This window comes from Aquarana catesbeiana, linkage group LG12, assembly GCF_042186555.1.
Source record: "Aquarana catesbeiana isolate 2022-GZ linkage group LG12, ASM4218655v1, whole genome shotgun sequence".
NCBI lineage: Eukaryota > Metazoa > Chordata > Amphibia > Anura > Ranidae > Aquarana > Aquarana catesbeiana.
The window spans coordinates 239053803-239077337 of record NC_133335.1 but is presented as its reverse complement, the minus strand read 5'-3'; the positions used below and the strand labels follow the sequence as shown (position 1 = coordinate 239077337).

At 48.0% G+C, this 23535-nt stretch overlaps 2 protein-coding genes across 2 annotated transcripts in view; both read right to left on the bottom strand.

Annotated features, from left to right (window-relative positions):
* Positions 1-23535, bottom strand: part of COX10 (cytochrome c oxidase assembly factor heme A:farnesyltransferase COX10) — a 161115-nt gene that overhangs the window by 113191 nt on the left and 24389 nt on the right. The window contains 1 exon segment of the mRNA XM_073606964.1: positions 19925-20049. Within this exon segment, the coding sequence (XP_073463065.1) occupies positions 19925-20049 (125 nt within the window).
* LOC141114254 (large ribosomal subunit protein eL27-like) lies at positions 3912-17546 on the bottom strand. Its single transcript, XM_073607838.1, is given in 3 exon segments — positions 3912-4085; positions 4088-4350; positions 17495-17546. Coding segments are annotated over 3 exon segments (474 nt in total). The 3' UTR covers positions 3912-3926.

The window sequence follows — 23535 nt, the reverse complement described above, 5'->3', positions numbered from 1 at the left end:
CCACACACACAGCGCGGCGCAGAGCTCCCACACACACAGCGCTGCACAGAGCTCCCACACACACAGCGCGGCACAGAGCTCCCACACACACAGCGCGGCACAGAGCTCCCACACACACAGCGCGGCACAGAGCTCCCACACACACAGCGCTGCACAGAGCTCCCACACATACACACAGCGCGGCGCAGAGCTCCCACACATACACACAGCGCGGCGCAGAGCTCCCACACATACACACAGCGCGGCGCAGAGCTCCCACACACACAGCGCTGCACAGAGCTCCCACACACAGAGCGCGGAACAGAGCTCCCACACACACAGCGCGGCACAGAGCTCCCACACACACAGCGCTGCACAGAGCTCCCACACACACAGCGCTGCACAGAGCTCCCACACACACAGCGCGGCGCAGAACTCCCACACACAGCGCGGCGCAGAGCTCCCACACACACACAGCGCGGCGCAGAGCTCCCACACACACAGCGCTGCACAGAGCTCCCACACATACACACAGCGCGGCACAGAGCTCCCACACATACACACAGCGCTGCACAGAGCTCCCACACATACACACAGCGCGGCACAGAGCTCCCACACACACAGCGCTGCACAGAGCTCCCACACACACACAGCGCTGCACAGAGCTCCCACACACACAGCGCTGCACAGAGCTCCCACACACACAGCGCTGCACAGAGCTCCCACACATACACACAGCGCGGCACAGAGCTCCCACACACACACACACACAGCGCGGCACAGAGCTCCCACACACACACACACAGCGCGGCACAGAGCTCCCACACACACACACAGCACGGCACAGAGCTCCCACACACACACACAGCACGGCACAGAGCTCCCACACACACACACAGCGCGGCACAGAGCTCCCACACACACACAGCGCGGCGCAGAGCTCCCGCACACAGAGCACTGCACAGAGCTCCCACACACACAGCGCTGCACAGAGCTCCCACACACACAGCGCTGCACAGAGCTCCCACACACACAGCGCTGCACAGAGCTCCCACACATACACACAGCGCGGCACAGAGCTCCCACACATACACACAGCGCGGCACAGAGCTCCCACACATACACACAGCGCGGCACAGAGCTCCCACACACACACACAGCACGGCACAGAGCTCCCACACACACAGCGCGGCACAGAGCTCCCACACACACAGCGCGGCACAGAGCTCCCACACACACAGCGCTGCACAGAGCTCCCACACACACAGCGCGGCGCAGAACAGTGGCAGCGTTAGATGGGCACAGTGGAAGCGCTTGATGGAAACAGTGGCTGCAATTGATGATTTTTTTTTTTTTCCAAAAAAATAACCCCCCCCCTCCCCCGCAAAAAAAATTTTTTGAGCACCAGCCGCTACCGAGCATGAATGAAGGATGCGGGTGTGTAACATGCAGAGCTCGTGCCGCGTCTTTATAAATGCCGCCACCAGGAAAGCCGGTGATTTTTCACCGACATCCCATCGGCATGTTTTTTTAATTTCCGTTTTATAAATGGTTTTTTAGCAGCATGACATTTCACAAATGGCAAACGACGGCGAGGCTTTACATTCATCACGCGGGACGTATAGGAAATGCCACGCCGACTCCAGTCTGAGATCAGCGAGATGCTCGACATTTGAAGACGTATTAGGCTGTGTTTTGGCACTTGGGGAGAGGGGTTAATGGAGATTTTCCTCTGATTATAGACAGATGAAAAGCTCTTCAGTCACAATCTGCACGTTCCAGTCATAACAACTCAAGTCTTATGAGGAGATGACGGCCTACAAAAAGGAATAATTACACCTCGTAGTACTGCGGGCCCCGGAGCTCGTGATGGCTGGCGGAGGCAGCTGATGAAATTTGGAATCGATTAGAAGGTTTTTAAAGGACGACTCCAGCCAACAAGTGAAGGACTCATTTGGAAAGCTCATAAAAGGAATCGTTTCAAAGCCAAAAAGTCTGTAAAGTGACGCACATACACCGGAGTTCTCTACAACCCAGCCACACAATACGGCGGCACAGGGGGGTGTCAATACGGGTTAGGAGCGGACAGTCTTCCCGCTACGCCCCGGACATCACCTTCTCCTGAAAGGCCACCGGCCTTCAGATCTTGGCACAGCCTTTCGGCGCAGGTGATTTTCTGCACATGTGCAAAGAACGGGGAGGTTTGGAACTTCCCGGTTAGGCTTGGTTCACCCCCTACAGGTGCGACCAAGTATGAACGTGTTCCCGTACGTTGCATGTAGGGTAGCGATGCACCGAAAGCGCTCTCGTCGTCCCATTGGGACATGGCGCATCACGATCTCGGTACAGAGCCGATGGCCAGGCTCTTTACCCATGTGATCAGCTGTGTCCAATCACAGCTGATCACATAAAAAACAAGGAAATGGCGGTTATCGGCTCTCCTTTCCTCACACTGACAGAGTACACAGAGCGATCGCGGGATCTCAATGACCGCCGGGCACTCCCTTTGGCTCCAGGGGGATGAGCAACTGTGGTGGCTGGTCGGCAAGCGGTTACATGGAACCATATCGCTACACTTAGAGGCGACCTCTCTTCTCTTTTATACCCAGTTGTGACATGACGCTACTTGTATATCAAGACATCGCTTGTATATCAAGTCAAAATTTATTTTAAAAAAATGTTGCTGGTCTTGCAAAACGCTCTCAATCCGAGGTTTTATTGTACTTTCTGTCATGACCGCTTTGCGCTCCTTTGTCCTTCCATATAGATGAAGACAATAGGTTGGATATCACCTATAGATTTCTATACACAGCAGTGAGACCATAAAAAGGAAAATGATTGATTTATTCGAAGGATCTTCGCTGATGTGACGAGACAATCTCCCCGAGGTGACAGCGATTCCTCCTCCTGTCACAAATCATATTTCATCTCCATTCCTCGGCAGTGCGAAGGTCCCGCGGCCCCCCCGCCACCCACAGAGAGATATCTAACGGTACGGCACCTTCTCACTAAACAGGCTCGGTAACCTCCAGCCCCTTCCCTCCATTAAGGTGCATTGCACAGTCAGATTACAGGCCTCCCTATAATGGGAAATGGATCTTGGATGGAGAATACAGCTAAACGACAACGCCGCGCTCTCATCTGTGTAATGCGCGCTCATCTGTTAGTTGGCGTGGAGGCGTTTGTATAGATGAAGCCACACGATCTGCGCACACTCCCGCTTTTACAAACCATAATTACATATTGAAAAAAAAAAAAATGACTTCTGCCTGAAATGTGACCTTTAACCCCCCCCCCTCCCGAGCTCAGCGGGTGTCGGTTATCTCGCAGGCATTGTAATGGTGGAAGCCGATCGTTCTCTGCAAGTCGGGCTCAGCAGCAACCAGCAGAACGAATGAACTGGGCTGTACAGGTCGTGTTTTGCAAAGCTTTGCTGTATATTTCATCCTTTTCCTGTTGTTCCCCCAAAATGTATAGTGAATGACTGGCGGGAGAAAAGTGAATCTCAGGGAATTGGGCAGCAAAGTGTGTAAGTGGTTGGCACCTCCGCCTAGCAGCACCGGGGTCATCGGATCAAATCCCAACCAGGGTACTGTATCACCCAAGTGATATCTTTAAAGTAATTGTAAAGTCTTGTCTTAAAAAAAACAAACATGTTATACTTCCCTCCTCAAAGCAGTTGATTTCGCACAGAGCAGCCCGGATCCTCCTCTTCTCGGGTTCCTCTTTGCTGCTCCTTGCCCCTCCCCCTCCTATCCATTTCCCCCCCTCAGCCAGCAGCTTCCTATGGGGGCACCCGAGCAGAATCAGAGCTCTGTGTATCCATTCAGACACGGAGACCCAACCTGGCCACGCCCCTTTTCTCCCCTGATTGGCTGACTGACTTTTTTTTTTTTTTTTTTTTACTTTTTTCAAGACGTTTATTGGTATACCAAATGAACAGTGCTTTAGAACCGCAGCTTCTGGAAGAACCACTTGTTTTTGCCCGTCTTGTACCTTTCCTCAAATTTAACTTTGGCCTCCCTTCTGGCTTTCCGTTTCAGAGCTGGGTCCCTGAAAACATCCTTGTTCACCACAGCTTTGTCAAGAGGGATATCAGCAGAGTTGATGAGGTTGGCATGAGGTGGTTGTAGTTGTACACCTTCACGAATGACTTGATCTTCGAACGCTTGGCAATTCTCTTCTTGCCCATAGTGGCGGTCACCTTACGAGGATAGCGATCAATGCCAGCAACCAGGGCGTGGCTGTACTGACGGTCAGAGGTGCCATCATCAATGTTCTTTACAATGACAGCTTTGCGGCCTGCATAGCGTCCTGCTAAAACAAGGACAACTTTCCCTGGTTTCATGAACTTGCCCGTCTTCGTTTCAACTCAATGGCCGCCCTGAAAAGAAAGAGGCTGACTGACTTTGATTGACAGCCGCGGGAGACAATGACGCCGCTGCAGTGTCCCAGCCAATCAGGAGGAGTGTCCCGGACAGCGGAGGGACTCGTGGACATCGCTGGAGAGAGATGGAGCTCAGGTAAGTATTAGCGGGGCTGCTACACATAGAAGGTTTTTTTATTTTAATGCATAGAATCCAACTCCTTTAATAATAGATAAAAAGAAGTATACTCATGTATAGGGCTGCAACTGACGATTATTTTCATAATTGATTTGTTGTCGATTAATCAATTAGTTGTTTTGGCCCTACTCATGTAGCACCCTCTAGTGTGCTAGATGTACACTATTTTACCAAAAGTATTGGGACACCTGCCTTTACACACACATGAATTTCAATGACATCCCAGTCTTAGTCCGTAGGGTTCAATATTGAGTTGGCTTCGCCCTTTGCCGCTACAACAGCTTCAACTCTTCTGGGAAGGCCGTCGGCAAGGTTTAGGAGTGTGTCTATGGGAATGTTTGACCATTCTTCCAGAAGAGCATTTGTGAGGTCAGGCACTGATGTTGAATGAGAAGACCTGGCTCACAGTCTCCACTCAAATTCATCCCAAAGGTGTTCTATCGGGTTGAGGACAGGACTCTTTGCAGGCCAGTCAAGTTCCTCCACCCCAAACTTGCTCATCCATGTCTTTATGGGCCTTGCTTTGTGGTCCAAATCATTTGGTGAAGGGGGATTATAGTGGGGGATTGTTTTTCAGGGGTTGGGCTTGGCAACGTAGTTCCAGTGAAAGGAACTCTTAAGGCGTCATCATACCAAGACATTTTGGACAATTTCATGTTCCCAACTTTGTGGGAACAGTTTGGGGACGGCCCCTTCCTGTTCCAACACGACTGCTCACCAGTGCACAAAGCAAGGTCCATAAAGTGTCTCCTAGCAGGCTCCACACTGCACATGTGCAAGATCACATGGTGCTTTCAGATTGGTCCTGCACGCTCCTGGGATGTGTGATGTGCCCCAGGAGGTTGCAGGTAGGTGGGGGGGGGGGGGTGTTTAGCAGGCCAAGCTTAAGGCTAGGCGAAAACTGCAGAAGTGGGAGGGGTATCGTCTATAAAAAAAATTAAAAAAAAAAAAAAAAGGCAGTGGCTCCCAGGAAAATAAAGATCACTTGTGTTAGTACAGCGATCTGTTCGTTTTTTTTTTTTCAGCCTGCTGGATCGATTGAAAAAAAAAAAAACTGGCACTGTGTACTCAGGTGAACACAACAAAAACAAGTAAATAGCCAAAACTACAACAATTTATTGTCAGTCATAGCCGGCCCAACAAGTACAGCAGAGAATCCGGTTATCTGAATTGCCCCTCAATAGGAAATCCATCACAGATAAAAGTGGCCGTCATTGGTGACCGGGATGAATTAGCGGGGGAGTGTTGTGCTGTGATAGTCACAGATTACACCAGGAAAGGAAATGAACAGAGAACACCTTTCATTACCTAAGTGGATGGAGTTCAGTGCCAACTTCCCAGAGGAGTCTCTTCTCTCCGCCAGGAAAGGTGCCAAACTACTGAGGAATCAGATCAGACGGGACCACAGAGGGAATATTAGTAAATACAATCACTGACAGATATACGTTAAAAGTAAAAGGCAAAACTTTTTTTTTTTTATTAGATAGAGGGATTAGAACCCCTGTCAGTTTTTATTGTTGTCTGTGTCCCCTTAAGGGAGATTCACCCGCTGTATTTGTCCTGTTTACCATAATCATTGAAAGTGAAAATAAAAGAAAATCACAAATTTTGGGTTGACACCAGAACAGTAATAGAGGGGGAATCTTCCAATGGGGACACTGATTCTGGAGGCCCCCAAGAGATTCCCCTAATTTTCAGAGATTTCATCTCGCTTCCTGTTTGGCTATGGGCCAGGAAGCGAAGGGAAATCTCTCCAATGGGACAAAGATGGCAAAAAAATAAAAAATAAACTGACAGGTTATAACCCCCCCCCCCCTCCCTTTCTTACTCTATCCAAAAAAAAGCTTTGCCTGTAGTTCTTTAAAGTGGATCTCTAGTCTCTCCAACCTCTTTTTATTTTCTGAGCCCAATGTACACAATGTTGTGGGATGTAACCATTTTCTATACTCACCTTCCCTGCAGAATCCTCTTTAAATTCTGCCCCTACTCGGTCCCGCTCCACCATCTTCTTAGACAACATCATCATGAGGCTCTTCTGGATTCAGCCATTGGGCCTCGCGATCCCGTGCCGCTAGGCCTGTCCCCCTCCTCCATTCTCAATAATGGACTTATGCCTTCTGGGATATGTGACGGGCATATCCCAGGAGGCACAGTTGGTACATGCAGGCTCCTGAGGAGATCAAATATAGTGAGTGCAGGCTCCTGGGGAGAGCAGATATAGTGAATGCAGGCTCCTGGAGAGATCAGATATAGTGACTGCAGGCTCCTGGGGAGACCAGATATAGTGAATGCAGGCTCCTGAGGAGATCAAATATAGTGAGTGCAGGCTCCTGGGGAGATCAGATATAGTGAATGCAGGCTCCTGGGGAGACCAGATATAGTGAATGCAGGCTCCTGAGGAGATCAAATATAGTGAGTGCAGGCTCCTGGGGAGAGCAGATATAGTGAGTGCAGGCTCCTGGGGAGAGCAGATTTAGTGAATGCAGGCTCCTGAGGAGATCAAATATAGTGAGTGCAGGCTCCTGAGGAGATCAGATATAGTGAATGCAGGCTCCTGGGGAGGGCAGATATAGTGAATGCAGGCTCCTGGGGAGACCAGATATAGTGAATGCAGGCTCCTGGGGAGATCAGATATAGTGAATGCAGGCTCCTGGGGAGACCAGATATAGTGAATGCAGGCTCCTGGGGAGATCAGATATAGTGAATGCAGGCTCCTGGGGAGACCAGATATAGTGACTGCAGGCTCCTGGGGAGACCAGATATAGTGACTGCAAGCTCCTGGGGAGACCAGATATAGTGACTGCAGGCTCCTGGGGAGACCAGATATAGTGACTGCAGGCTCCTGGGGAGATCAGATATAGTGAGTGCAGGCTCCTGGGGAGATCAGATATAGTGAGTGCAGGCTCCTGGGGAGATCAGATATAGTGAGTGCAGGCTCCTGGGGAGATCAGATATAGTGAGTGCAGGCTCCTGGGGAGAGCAGATATAGTGAATGCAGGCTCCTGGGGAGAGCAGATTTAGTGAATGCAGGCTCCTGGGGAGAGCGGATTTAGTGAATGCAGGCTCCTGAGGAGATCAAATATAGTGAGTGCAGGTTCCTGGGGAGATCAGATATAGTGAATGCAGGCTCCTGGGGAGATCAGATATAGTGAATGCAGGCTCCTGGGGGGATCAGATATAGTGAATGCAGGCTCCTGGGGAGACCAGATATAGTGACTGCAGGCTCCTGGGGAGAGCAGATATAGTGACTGCAAGCTCCTGGGGAGACCAGATATAGTGACTGCAGGCTCCTGGGGAGACCAGATATAGTGAATGCAGGTTCCTGGGGAGAGCAGATATAGTGAATGCAGGCTCCTCGGGAGAGAAGATATAGTAAATGCAGACTCCTGGGGAGGGCAGATATAGTGAATGCAGGCTTCTGGGGAGAGCAGATATAGTGAATGCAGGCTCCTGGGGAGGGCAGATATAGTGAATGCAGGCTCCTGGGGAGGGCAGATATAGTGAATGCAGGCTCCTGGGGAGGGCAGATATAGTGAATGCAGGCTCCTGGGGAGGGCAGATATAGTGAATGCAGGCTCCTGGGGAGGGCAGATATAGTGAATGCAGGCTCCTGGGTTTAGTAACACATTAAGTTTATTGAAGTGGCTCGCTATGACCCTATCCTAACTTGTCTGTCAACAAAGTGCATTAATTTTACCGCATATACCGTATTTGACATGGAAAGCCCATTCTTTCCTATGGGGTGGTTCATACCTGTGCGCTGCAGTATAAATGGAAATTATAAGGGCTCATTTACATCTTTATGTGTTAGCACCTGATCTGCATTGCATGTAAATGGACACAAAGGGAATAAACAGTTGTGTACCGTTATAAGGGGACAAGGACACATAATAAAGGTATTGTGGAATAATAGCGCTGTCACATAATTGGGTACATTAGAAATCATGGCCGAGTACAGGAAACTTCACAAATCCCGTTTCCTTGACCTGAACGGAGGGTGCCGGCAGACATGAAAACGCCTCGATTGTCCCCCATTCCTCGGTCCTCTACGCATTGAAGGAAACGAGTCTCCTCTGGTGATACAATACAAATCCTCCGACGTGTCTGGCAGAGACCATTAAATGGGACAAGTTCTCCAGACATGAAGAAATGTGCTGTGCGGAGATAATGGGAAGAAGGCCTCCTCGCACCAATTATGTATATCATCTGTCTGGAGACGTATCTACTGATCTTCCGGGCAGATGAGGAATCAGTCGGCCCACCTTAAAAAGGTCTCTCTCTCTCTCCCACCTACGGCAACTACAAACGCTCAGACTGTAACCATCAAAAGGCGCAGCGCCGACAGGACAGGGTAGAAGAAATGTAGCGGAGAGCGTTTCATTTTATCGTTTCGGTGATTGTAGCCACATTAGCACATTACGGAAACTCAGCCGAGTACTGTCCGTGATCTTTTTTTTTTTTCCCCCCTAGCAGTTACATTTTCAGGACAAGCTTTTGGGGGTCTTCCCCCTCCTTCTGGAGGTCCAAGCGGTACCGATACACACGGGTTTAGCACAGAAATCTAAAAAAGACCTTACTGAACGGTTTTTAAAGACGGGCAAATCTTAAAATGAGCCTGTGAGCAGACAATGAACAATAAAAGTAATTGCCTATTCTGAAGAAGCTATAAAAGCACTTTATGACAAGCCCTCATTCACACCTGTAGATGTAAGCACTTAGGAGACATTCATCCTCAAAAATCACAACAGAAACCCTGAAATCACAGCTCCATCCCCCTAATTTTCACGGCCCTCTAAAGTGAACAAACAGCGGGGGATGTAAACTGTCAGAAACTGATGGAAATAGACTTCAGAGTCTCTGTTGTGATCTTTGAGGAGGAGTAATTGCACAGTACATGAAGCTTGAGAGGTCAGTGGGAGCTGATTTTAAAAGCTTACTTACAGCTTGTCAACCCCTTAACCGTGGCTATAGGCATTTACACTATATTACCTAAAGTATTGGGACGCCTGCCTTTACACGCACATCAACTTTAATGGCATCCCAGTCTTAGTCCGTAGGGTTCAATATTGAGTTGGCTCCGCCCTTTGCAACTATAACAGCTTCAACTCTTCTGGGAAGGCCGTCCACAAGGTTTAGGAGTGTGTCTATGGGAATGTTTGACCATTCTTCCAGAAGAGCATTTGTGAGGTCAGGCACTGATGTTGGATGAGAAGGCCTGGCTCGCAGTCTCCGCTCTAATTCACCCCAAAGGTGTTATATCGGGTTGAGGAGGGACTCTGTGCAGGCCAGTCAAGTTCCTCCACCCCAAATCCACTCATCCATGTCTTTAGATGGAGCCAGACCTTCTCATCCAACATCAGTGCCTGACCTCACAAATGCTCTTCTGGAAGAATGGTCAAACCTTCCCATAGACACCCTCCTAAACCTTGTGGATGGCCTTCCCAGAAGAGTTGAAGCTGTTATAGCTGCAAAGGGTGGAGCCAACCCAATATTGAACTCTACGGACTAAGACGCCATTAAAGTTGATGTGCGTGTAAAGGCAGGTGTCCCAAAACTTTTGGTAATATAGTGTAAATGCCTATAGCCACCATTAAGGGGTTGACAAGCTGTAAGTAGGTTTTAAAATCAGCTCCTACTGACCTCTCAAGCTTCATGTACTGTGCAATTACTCCTCCTCAAAGATCACAACAGAGACTCTGAAGTCTATTTCCATCAGGCGTCCCAATACTTTTGGTAATATAGTTTAGGTACAGGGAGGACGAGAGGATCGGGTAAGTAAGGCATGGCATAGTTGATGTAATTTTCTTGCAGACGCAGCCCTACTGCAAGGGATCATTTTCAATGTGCCTGGAGTTGGGCTTTAAAGAGGAACTGCAGTCTGCTCACCTAATTTGTGATAAAAAAAACTTCTTTGCCACTCTGAAGCTTCCCTCCAACCACTTTGCATATTATTTCATATATACTGTGATTCTGTACTTGCCAAATATGCTGCAGAAATCTCCCTCCACTGAGTCTGGCTGCAACCATTTTAACTGTGGGCAGCTGAAGCTGCTGCCTGTTCACTTCCTGGATTTACACAGACACACAGAGGCACACCTCCAGCTCTGCAGCTCTCATTGGCCCTTTTATGACTCATCCCCTCCTCCCTTCCTGGTAAACTCTCGGAGAGCGAGAGCTGTGCATGATGTCATCAGCCTAGGCCAATGACCAGACAAGAAACAGGAAGTGGGCTGTATAAGGGATTTACTGGCAGAAAAAAAATGTTTTACTATCCAAAGTTAAAACAACAACAAGGGCAGAAGATTTATTAGATGGAAAGATGGAAAAATGACTGAAGGTCCACTTTTAGGTTGAACTCCAGTTAACATCCACAACTGAAGGTAATATATGTGGATGTTTGAGCTGCCAAGGGATTTGTATTCCTGCCCAGCCAATAATGAGATTTACAAAGCCCTTCCAGACAGCGGTGCCAGCCTGGTGACCTGACTTTCTTTCTATTGGAGCAGAGGTCCCCCCAAACCTTCTCAACAAAGGGCCAGTTTACTGTTCCTCAGGATTTAGGGGGGCGGACTGTGGCCAGTGGGAGTAGAAAATTTACACAGACCCCTGTGGTTAAGAGGGGAAAAATAAGGAATCGTTGGTATAAGAGGAATAGTGCCCCATTATTGGTGTCAGTGGGAGGAATAGTGTCCCATCATCGGTATCAGTGGGAGGAATAGTGCCCCATCATTGGTGTCAGTGGGAGGAATAGTGCCCCATCATTGGTATCAGTGGGAGGAATAGTGCCCCATCATTGGTATCACTGGGAGGAATAGTGCCCCATCATTGGTGTCAGTGAGAGGAATAGTGCCCCATCATTGGTGTCAGTGGGAGGAATAGTGCCCCATCATTGGTGTCAGTGGGAGGAATAGTGCCCCATCATTGGTGTCAGTGGGAGGAATAGTGCCCCATCATTGGTATCAGTGGGAGGAATAGTGCCCCATCATTGGTATCAGTGGGAGGAATAGTGCCCCATCATTGGTGTCAGTGGGAGGAATAGTGCCCCATCATTGGTATCAGTGGGAGGAATAGTGCCCCATCATTGGTATCAGTGGCAGGAATAGTGCCCCATCATTGGTGTCAGTGGGAGGAATAGTGCCTCATCATTGATGCCAGAGGGAAAAATAGTGCCCCATCATTGATGCCAGAGAGAGAGATAGTGCCCCATCATTAGTGTCAGTGGGAGGAATAGTGCCCCATCATTGGTGTCAGTGGGAGGAATAGTGTCACATCATTGATGCCAGAGGAAGAAATAGTGCCCCATCATTGGTGCCAAAGGGAGAAATAGTGCCCCATTGTTGGTGTCAGTGAATGAAATAGTGCCCCATTGTAGGTGTAAATGGGGAGAATAGTGCCCCATCATTTATGCCAGTGGCCGAAATAATGCCCCATATTTGGCGTCAGAGGAAGAATTTATGCTTCATCATCGGTGTCAATGGGGGGAATAATACCCCATTGACAGAGGGAGGAATAGTGCCTCTTATCTGTGGGAGCAATAGTGCCCCAAGGGCCGGATAAAGGTCAGCAAAGGGCCACATCTGGCCCTCGGGCCACATTTTTTTAGACCACTGTATTGGAGTTAAAACACCATAGCCTGGTCACCTCTCAACCCTCAGTGTGCAGTTGGACTATGAAGGTGCAGCAGAAGACTGATGAGCATACCTTCTGCTCACTCTGCTTTGTCTCCCTATCAGCGTGCTTCTTGTTAGAATATGAGTGTGTGGCATTGCCCGAGACTCCTAACGAGTACGTGAGGCCAATGCCAAACCAAATTCAGAGCAGCCCCAGGAAGGGGTAACATAAGGAAGGGGGTGATATTGCCACTCCCTTTGGGCTCCAACACAAGTCAACACTGGGGGGGGGTTGGGTTCTAGCTTGTGATGGCGGAAGGAGCACCAAGGGGGATGGCCTGAGAAGGCCAATCGGTGGGGGGGGGGGGGGGGTCCTTTCACAGACATGGTCACCTTTGCTTTGAATAGGAAAAAAGAGAAGTCCGGAAATGACCAAATCCTGACCGTTAACATTTTCTGCCCTTTCTTCGAAGTTGCATGAATGCCAATACGTCCCCCTCCCCCTCCCCCCCGGATCTGACACTCCTTTATCATCATAGAGATAGCGGTTTTCAGAGGGGAAACGTTGTGCCTATACCCCACTGACACTCCGCACAAGCAGGCCACAGACAGGTTAAAAAATAACCACCGGCACACATCCTCCCCAGAGATCCCTCTCCTCCCGGAAGAATCGCGGCATTAAGATCCATTCACCGATAAAGCTGAATAGCTGTAAACTCATTTGCTTATCTCACCCCGGCGCGTTTCAGTCTGTGAATGGGGCTGCTTGGTACGCCGACGCGCTCCGCTACTCCTTATCTGAGGAGCCCCGCAGTCACAGGCTAATGAAATGTATGTATTACAGGAGAACATTAAAAAGAAGGACAGAAAAGAAAAGCAACAAGGAAATATAAAACCCAACTCAATTACAATTTCTTTTTTTTTTTTTTTTTACAGACAGGAAATAACCGGCTCTTGAGGGTTTTAATAAATCAGCTACAATCTTACAAACATGAAGGGAGGAAAAAAAAAAAGTTATTGCCCCCCCCGGGGGGGAGGGGGGGGGGGGCTGGGATCAGGACAAAGGAAGTGCCGGGTGAAAGGCTGAGAGGTTTTAATCTTCAGCTGGCAAAAAAAGAAAAAAAAGAGAGATAAAGAAGGATGTAGAACAACTGAGTGCACTTGTGTGGACAAGAGATTGTTGTCACAGTGTGAGTGTGAAGAGCCGGTCTCTGGAGACGTACAATATACGGGCTCCACGCCGGTAATCTGGAGACCACCAGACTCAGCTGATCTACGGAGGGACAACCACATAGTGCCCGCTACCGGGAAGACGGCATGAAGACTCGGGGCTTCCTCTACTTCTCTGTGATAACCAGAGCTAAAAACAATAAAAAGGACGGCCGCTTACTAGAAAGGGAAATTGTTTGGACAAAATTGGGTTTGATTAACCCCTCTATGACCAACGTCAAAACAAATCCCCAAAAACCCAACTTTGACATGTGTTAGTACCGTATATACCCGAGTATAAGCCGAGTATTTCAGCACAATGCCCCCCTCGGCTTATACGCGAGTCAAGCACTTTTCTGCAGCAGAGAATGACATTTTCCGAACAGATTTTGGGACCCCGTATCTCGGGGTCACTTGGTGCTAGGACCCCCAAATTTGGAGTGCAAACCCAGTGGTACTAGCACTATAAGATACCCAAAGCTGGGGTTCCTAGTACCAAGTGGCCCTGGGATACGTGGCCCCAAAGTCGGTTCGGAGAATGTTATTCTCTACTGCAGAAAAGTGCTTGACATTTTCCAAGCCGACTTTGGGGCCCCCGTATCTCAGGGCCACTTGGTGCTAGGAACCCCAGCTTTGGGTATCTTATAGTGCTAGTTCCACTGGGTTTGCACTCCAAATTTGGGGGTCCTGGCACCAAGTGTCCCCGAGATATGGGGCCCCAAAGTCGGTCAACTGTGTCCATCTGCAGCAATGTCATTTCGGGACCCTTTGGGTCCAGAGACCCCAAATTTTGGCTGCAGCTAGGGGGCATCTAAGAACCCTTAACTACCGAGTTTGAAGTTCGGGGGACCTATGGCTACAAATGGGCACAGTGAGGCTGCAAATGGGCATTGTTTACCCTTTTTTCCACTTACAGTAGCTGCGCATTTCTCACCCCAGGCTTATACTTGAGTCAATAAGTTTTCTCATTTTTTTGTGGTAAAATTAGGTGCCTCGGCTTATATTCAGGTCTGCTTATACTTGAACTACACTATATTGCCAAAAGTATTGGGACGGGCCTTTACACACACGTTAGCACCTAGGAAGTTCTCTCCCATCATACTATTGTTGCCTCCATTTATCCTATTTTCTTAATTTCATTTTAATTTTGATTTTATTTATCCACGATACTTATTGATTTAACAATACGATCCATCTTAGGACATAATTAGTAACACCTAACCCTACCTATAAAATGGCCGCTGCCAAGATGGAGACGGATCCCATCATAAGAAAAATGGTCACTCAATTTTACTCCAAGAAAGTTCCGATTTTAGTCCATCTTTACCTTCCAAAAAAATGGCCGCCGCCATGGTGAGGACATATTCTTCAACAAAATGGGCGCCAATTAACTTCCTGTTTTTACACGTAAATAGAGTTGTTCAACAACCAATCCGGTTCCCCTGATGAAGTCACGCATTGTGACGTAACGTGTAGGGCGTGGCCGGAAGTTCGAGAAACCCGGAAGTGATACAAGGAGCGTGTATTACACTCAGATAACCTTGCTTTTAACTATTTTAATGTAAAAGGCCATTTGGTATCTTAAATTGCATATTTTTTACATATTACACTACGGGAGGCCTGTTTTCTTTCCCTAATGGCGAATGCTGAACATTAAACCACGGAACCACGGGACTTGGAGGTTGACCCAGCTCACAAAAGAGAGGAGACTCATCCAATAGATCGTGACCCATATCAAAAATCCCCTTACACAGACATCGGTTGGCAACACAGACGCCATACATCTGGTCCCACCACACGAGATTGTTCTGAGGCTTATTTTTCTCCTTTTGGAGGTAAGAACTCTGTGAGCATTACGTGGCTGTTCAGTCATGAAGACCAACATTTTTTACAATATAGATGCTTATTTAGAAGATTTGTCACCCTTATGGACACTTATGATTGTCGCCACTAATTGATAATCCTGACTTGGACTTATTATATATATATAGACACGCACACATTCTTCATTTTATTTTGGATTCTATTGATTTTACACATTTACATTTGGACTATTTCAGTGTATCATTTAGAGTTCACTCTGAAATCTGCGCAGATCATTATCATTATTATTTACACACATGAACTTTAATGACATCCCAGTCTTAGTCCGTAGGGTTCAATATTGAGTTGGCTCCGCCCTTTGCAGCTATAACAGCTTCACCTCTTCTGGGAAGGCCGTCCACTCCAAGGTTTAGGAGAGTGTCTATGGGAATGTTTGACCATTCTTCCAGAAGACCATTTGTGAGGTCAGGCAGTGATGTTGGATGAGAAGGCCTGGCTCACAGTCTCCACTCTAATTTATCCCAAAGGTGTTCCATCGGGTTGAGGTCAGGACTCTGTGCAGGCCAGTCAAGTTCCTCCACCCCAAACTCGCTCATCCGTGTCTTTATGGGCCTTGCTTTGTGCACTGGTGCGCAGTCATATTGGAACAGGAAGGGGCCGCCCCCAAACTGTTCCCACAAAGTTGGGAGCATGAAATTGTCCAAAATGTCTTGGTATGCTGACGCCTTAAAGTGGTTGTAAACCCTTACAGACCACTTTTCACTACAGGTAAACCTGTAATAAGGCTCACCTGTAGCTACAGTGAATATCTCCTCCTGCCGATATCACCAGCACATGCGCACTGAAGCAACGGCTGGTTCGTGCCGTTGCTTCAGCTGATGTGCCGTTATCGCCGGCTCCCGCCCACGCGCGCAGGAGTGAAGTCATCACGTCTCTGGCCAATCTCAGCGCGCCGGAGCTGATTTCATGGTTTCTGACACGACCCCCTCCCTTCTCCTCCATGCCCACTAAGCAGCTAACTACAATGGGGAGCAGATATTACATGTAGATTAATGGAGGCTTCACCTCCCTCTAAGACACAGGCTGGAGGGGGGGGCGTGACACAGTATGTGACTGGCAGAAATCCGCCCACACCATGTTATTGCCAAATAATAATAAATATTTGATTTCAAATATATATTTGTATGACAATTTATAACAGTTTATTGATATTATTTTTTAATTTTTACTCCGTATTCCAAAGGCTGTTTGTTTTTTTGTTTTTATGTTGAACATGTGATCAGCTGCAGAGGATTAGAAGCTCCTGCTTATGTTTCCCTGCAGAAAGGCTGGGAGAGAGCCGGGTCCTGTGACAGCCATATATCGATTAGGAAAAGGGTACTTAGATGGGTTTTTTTTTAATTAAAATGATTAGAGAGCCGTCATCCACATCCAGAAATAGAAGGGACAATGTACATTACACAGCGTGTCTTTACTATTACCCATCCATCAAACAATAGAGAACCCGTGTGAACCTTCGTGTCCAGCTGCATTGTGGCAAGATAAATTTGCATGAGCCGGTAATGCAGTGTGATTGGTGATGAAGAGTCCAGCAGTGCGTTACCAAGCACACCGCACTGGAAAAATTGTGAACTGGCCCTGAACGATGCAGCATGTCCTCCAAAACATCAAATCATAAAAACACAACAACCAGCAGCCATAGAAGAACTTACCCATTCCACCACAACAAAGCCTCGACACCTCAGCAGACACATAATAAATGTTCATTCTTAAAACCCAACTCCGGGGGAAATAGAAAGTGATCCCTTGCAGGGGGGGGGCTTGCGTCTGCAATGCAAGGGGTACCTGGCTCATTTATTCTAGGGTAGAAAAGAAGCACTTTAAAAGAGATGAATGTGATTTTATTTATTCTTTTTTTTGTAGAACCATACTTACCTAGGTGGATGCTGCATCAGTCCCCCGCCGGCTCTAACACTGAGAACCGAGCGATCTAACATCGCCGATCGCTCGGGTCTTAGAGCTCTCCAAGCGGAGAGCTGCTGACCGTCAGTCACCGTCTCTCTGCTCTGCCCCCCCCCCCGCTGACTGGAGCGCTGGGCTGTGGAGGGGGGTGGGAGCGGCCGGCTCAGGCTCTCAGCAGCTCGTTGGTGGTCCAAGCGTGTGGGGGGATCCTCACTTTATTGTCACGATCTTGCCTGAGCGGACCGGCTCTGTGATGTCAGCAGACAGCGGACTTCAGCCCGTTGTCTGCTGAAAACAGGCCACAGGAGTGCAGAATGAACTGGAGGAGTACAGCCAAATGGTTACCCCCATCCTTTGCTCCACCCGATAGATGGTGCTCCAGCGATGGACTATCCATTGGGCGCCATTGTGTCCAGTGTAGGGCTATGATCCTTGCAATGGTCTTGGTGCCATCAGGGCCTTAGACCGCTAAATCATAGGGGAGAGGAACACTGCGGGGACCGGTCTAGCAGTGCCGAGAAACAAGTAAGTAAATCTTCTTTAACAAATCCCCTAGACCTAAAATGAGCAATTAAAGCGGTATAAAACCCCCAAAATTTCATATATTGCAGCTTACCAATCAGATGTGTTCTATATGTTCTATTTTCAGACAGTGAGGTCCGTTCTCTTTATTTGCTATCTGTAGAACCTTGACTGTATCCTGAAGAAGCCCAAAGGTGAAACGCGTAGATACACAAGGGCTCACTGCACATTATCTATCAGTATACATGATTTTAATTCTTCTGTATTGTTCTATTCGTGTTGTGTATTTTCCAATAAATAGTGTTTATTCTCATACTTCTTCATTGTTTCCTATGCCTCTAAAATCCGACCTAGGTTTACTGCTATAGTACACCTTTTTTCCGTGTTTAGGCCAGAAAAATACCTCCTGTATTAGAGCGCCGCCCCTCTGGATGAGGGAGCACGGGGGCCACCTTTGGACAGCAGCATAGTCAGTCTGGGGGGGGGGGGGGGGGGGGGGGGGAGTTTTAAATGAACTACCCTGTTTCCCCGAAAATAAGACCTAGCGTGATTGTCGGTGATGGCTTCAATATAAGCCCTACCCCCCAAATAAGCCCTACCCTGTTTCCCCGAAAATAAGCCCTACCCTGAAAATAAGACCTACATAGACTTTAACTAGGGCTTATTTGGGGGGGCGGGGCTTATATTGCAGCCATCACCGACAATCACGCTAGGTCTTATTTTCGGGGAAACAGGGTAGCAGATTTATATACACTAAACAAAATTGAAGCTGAACTCCAGCTAATACTTTACAAGCAGTTATGTATAAGAAGTTGTGTATTTTTAGTGCAACTTTGGAGTCTGACTTTGATACGACTTTTACACTCTCTGGCACTGAAGTCGGATCGGAGTTCAGGAACCTTTTCTGAAGTCGCAGCGACTTCTGTAGTGTCAATTGGAACGGCTCTCATAGAGATACATGGCACTTCACATGTCCTGCCACTTAGAGTCTCCAAGTCAGATCCTAAGGCAGGCCCATACACACTTCAAATCGTTCATGGGCAGGCTGAATGTACCAAAGTTGATCAATCAGTTTATGTACAACCAGCATGCCGGGTTTTACCTGCGATTATCGCTAGCAGCTTCTATAGCTGCTAGCAATAATCACTGTCTTCTCCCGGCGCGGACGGCTCCCCCCCCCCCCCCCTCGCCCTCAAGACAATGGCCCGCCAGGAGGGATTCCCCCATCAACACTGTCTGTATTGATTGTATTGATGGAGGAATCAAGCAAATTTCTTTCCTGCAACCACGGGTTGCAGGAAACAAATCTGCTCCGTGAATGGCCAGCCCAAGTCGCAGGACTGTAAACCGAGCCTTCCTTTAGGATAAAGGTTATACATAAAGAAATACAAGGTGCTCATTGTAAAGCATCCCTGTCGGTGTTAAATGGTTTGTCTCAACCCTGTAAACGGCAAGAGAGCTTGTTCTGTTTGAAAAACAACAGAACTTGTTGGCTGGATCAGCAGATGAAAATCAGAAGAAAGTCTAAAAAAAAAAAGAAAACGAATGCAGCCGTCACATCTAAGAATTGGTAAGCTGCAATATAATAACAGCTTGCTTTTGGGTTTTTTTACAGTATTACCCCTTGCAGTGTGGGGGTGCAGTCCCACTGAATGGGATCATTTCTAAAATTTCCCCCAGTTAAATGCCGACTCCAGTTGGACAGACTGATAAAACAGGAAGTGATGTGAAATCCATATAATGGGGACCCCCGACACAAACAAACCCCCATTTTTGGTAGAGAAGGGGATGGACGTTTTCTCTCTGGGTGTTACTTTGTATCCCTTAACAAGCGTTCTCCTCATTTCTTGTACAAAGTGTCACAAAGACAGAAAATTACGAGAAAATCCCCCTAATGGGGTCACAGACTGAAATAAGAATCAGACAGAATGTTTAATTCTTCTCTAATCTCTCCAACTAAAGAAAATACAAAGATTGGCTGCTTTTTATGCTTTAAATCCAAATCAGACGGGAAGAGAAAACACAAACCGGAATAAATCATTCAGGTGGAGCAGAATTGATGAAGTGCAATGTGGTAACCCATAGCAACAAGATAATAGTAATGGAAACAGTAAGGAATGAGCTCTGCAATCATTATCAGGTCACTGACAATGGAAATAGACCAACTGGGATTTCACAAGTATCTCTGATAGTGGAGATGTAGACTGGTATCCAATCCCAAAACTGATCCTGAGACACAGAAGAACGACTTACCTGGTTGATGGTGTTGGCTGCACAGGAGGCCAGACCGGTTCCCACAGAGGCCAATAGGAAGCAGCTGAGGTCAAAGGGCACAGGAGCCATTGCATAGCCAGCTGATGCCGTGATCACCACCAGGGCTGAAAATGACAAAGTTATTAAAATTATCTCAAAAGTTGAAGAAAAGTCAAACAAAATTCAATTTGAGATGAGGAAGGGTTATAGAGAGGAGAAGGGGAAGGAGATGAGGAGGGGTTGTGGAGAGGAGAGGGGGAAGAGATGAGGAGGGTTATGGAGAGGAGGAGGGTTATGGAGAGGAGAGGGGGCAGGGATGAGGAGGAGTTGTAGAGAGGAGAGGGGGAGGAGACAAGGAGGGGCTATGGAGAGGAGAGGGGGAGAAGATGAGGAGGGGTTGTGGAGAGGGGGAGGAGATGAGGAGGGGCTATGGAGAGGAGATGAGGAGGAGCTATAGAGAGGAGAGGGGAAGGAAATTAGTAGGGGCTATAGGAGAGGAGAGGGGGAGGAGATGAGGAGGGGCTATGGAGAGGAGAGGGGGAGGAGATGAGGAGGGGCAATAGAGAGGAGAGGGGGAGGAGATGAGGAGGGGCTATAGAGAGGAGAGGGGGAAGAGATAAGGAGGGGCTATAGGGGAGGAGAGGGGGAGGAGATGAGGAGGGGCTATGGAGAGGAGAGGGGGAGGAGATGATGAGGGGCTATGGAGAGGAGAGGGGGAGGAGATGAGGAGGGGCTATGGAGAGGAGAGGGGGAGGAGATGATGAGGGGCTATGGAGAGGAGAGGGGGAGGAGATGAGGAGGGGTTGTGGAGAGGAGAGGGGGAAGAGATGAGGAGGGTTATGGAGAGGTGAGGGGGAGGAGATAAGGAGGGGCTATAAAGGAGGAGAGGGGGGCAATAGAGAGGAGAGGGGGAGGAGATGAGGAGGGTTAAGGAGAGGAGAGGGGAAGGAGATAAGTAGAGGCTATAGAGGAGGAGGAGATGAGGAGGGGCTATGGAGAGGAGAGGGGGAAAAGATGAGAAGGGGAGGAGATGAGGAGGGGCAATAGAGAGGAGAGGGGGAGGAGATGAGGAGGGGCTATAGAGAGGAGAGGGGAGGAGATGAGGAGGGGCTATAGAGAGGCGATGAGGGGAGGAGATGAGGAGGGGCTATGGAGAGGGGGAGGAGATGAGGAGGGGCTATAGAGAGGAGAGGGGGAAAAGATGAGGAGGGGCTATAAAGGGGAGAGGAGGAGGAAATGAGGAGGGGCTATAAAGGGGAGAGGAGGAGGAAATGAGGAGGGGCTATAAAAAGGGGAGAGGGGGAGGAGATGAGGAGGGGCTATGGAGAGGAGAGGGGGAGGAGAGGAGAGAGGGAGGAGATGAGAAGAGTTATGGAGAGGAGAGGGGGAGGAGATGAGGAGGGGCTATGGAGAGGGGGAAGAAATCAGGAGGGGCTATGGAGAGGAGAGGGGGAGGATATGAGGAGGGGCTATAGAGAGGAGGGGGATGAGATAAGGAGGGGTTATGGATAGGAGGGAGGGAAATGGAATGAGGAGGGGTTATGGAGAGGAGAGGGGTAGGAGATGAGAAGGGGCTATGGAGAGGCAAGTGGGAGGAGATGAGAAGGGGCTATGGAGAGGCGAGTGGGAGGGGCTATAGAGAGGAGAGGGGGAGGAGACGAGGAGGGGCTATGGAGAGGAGATGAGAAGGGCCTATAGAGAGGTAAAGGGGAGGAGATGAGGAGGGGACTTTGCAATCCAGCAGAAATGAAGTAGGCAGGGCTGACACCATGTGATTAGGAGGAAGGTAGGCGCACATTATATCTCTGGACATTAACAGTTATTTTCTGTACTCGCAGTGTGTTTATGACCTGGGAAATGAGTATTGCAGAGATGTACAAAATATTTTTTTGTTGATTTTGCCTTGACATACACTTTAAATGTGCAATTTGTATTCTACAGCCACACAACTTATACTATAAAATTGTGATGTGCGTGGCGGGGCCGGGGGACACGGCTGGGATATCAGAGGATCCTGCAGGGTGACAACAATACTGGGGCAGTAGAAGATTGTGATGATCTTTGTTGCCCACTCACAGGAAGCGGACCGAACGAGAAGAAAGTGGGGGGGGGGGGGGGGGATCATCGAGCGTTTTTAGGCACCCCATAAACAGAAATGGTAAAACTTGTAATGGAATATTTAACACTCACAAGGGGAGCCATTTAAAGTAATAAGACATTTGGATTTACATCGACTTTAAGGATTGGAAAATCAAACTATAAAGATAGAAGAAAGAACAGGAATTCAGGTACTTCAAAGTCTTTATTGGAATTCTAGTTCACCTACAGGTGTCCACTTATTTAATGATGCTTGTTATCTTATTAACAAGTGAATAACCTCGCTACAATAATTAATACTGGAAATTAAGCATACTAATTAAATGGAGGTGATTGCCTCTTGCAGCTCAGTCTGGCGTACTGATAATAAGAACGGATTACTGGCGTGTTTTTGTGTCTTCCAGGATTTATTCTTGCAGTATAAATGGCATTCTTACACTCCGGGGTGGAACGTCATTTGATCGTACTTCAATAGGTGTGAACATTTTCTGACACAAAAACCTAATCAGCACTGAAAGACAGATGTGACGTTTAAAGCGCAAAGAAAATATGAACAGCAGTATGACGATATTTATCATAGCTTGGAAGGTGTATGTGAATTTATAATGGATTTAAAGACCAACTCCACCCAAATTCAATGGGTGGGCACCAGGGAGCTGAAACTGTTTGGAGCTCTGCCCCTCCCAGAATGGTGACATTTCCCTCCAGAGGTTGTGTCTCCACCCCTCCCACAACAGTAAGATATCCCCACTGTAGTTTGTGACTTTGCCCCACCCACAAAGATGAGATTATACTAATTGTTTGTGTCTCTGCCCCTCCCACAATGGTGAGTTCTTTTGTAGTAGTTTATCTGCCCCTCCCACAATGAGATTTCCCTTAGTATCTTGTATTTTCGACCCTCCTACAATGGTGAGATTTCTCTGGACCAGTTTGTGCCTCTGCCCCTCCCACAATAGTAAAATTTACACCGACTAGTTTTACTCTCAGTCCGTCTCACAATCGTGACATTTCCCCAGAATAGCGTGTCTCTGCCCCTCCCATAATTATGAGACTTCTCTCAGAGGTATGCGTCTCTGCCCCTCCCACAACAGTAAGATTTCTCCTAGTAGTATGTGTGACGAAGTCACATTGTGGGGGCCTGTGGAACCCAGAATCCCTTGGGGTGGTTGGGAAAACCTTGTTTCAGTTTCCCATGTACCTCCTATGTCCAAGTTACCCTGTGTCTCTAATAGGGGCACAGGGTGACCGAGAAATCCAGTCTGATCTGTACTAATCAGACTCACTGTACAGCCACACTGGAGTGTTGTATGTATGTATGTATATATATATATATATATATATTTTTTTTTTTTTTTTTTTATTTTGTATAGTGTCTCATTTTGTTGTGTACTCTTTGCTGGGTTGGTTGGGGTGTGGCTGTATTCCACTGTTCTATTTTGTCTGTCTGACTTGGATATTATGGGATGTGCATGTAGACTAGCTGTGAGATTGGTGGGGGTGAATTCCTCCAACAA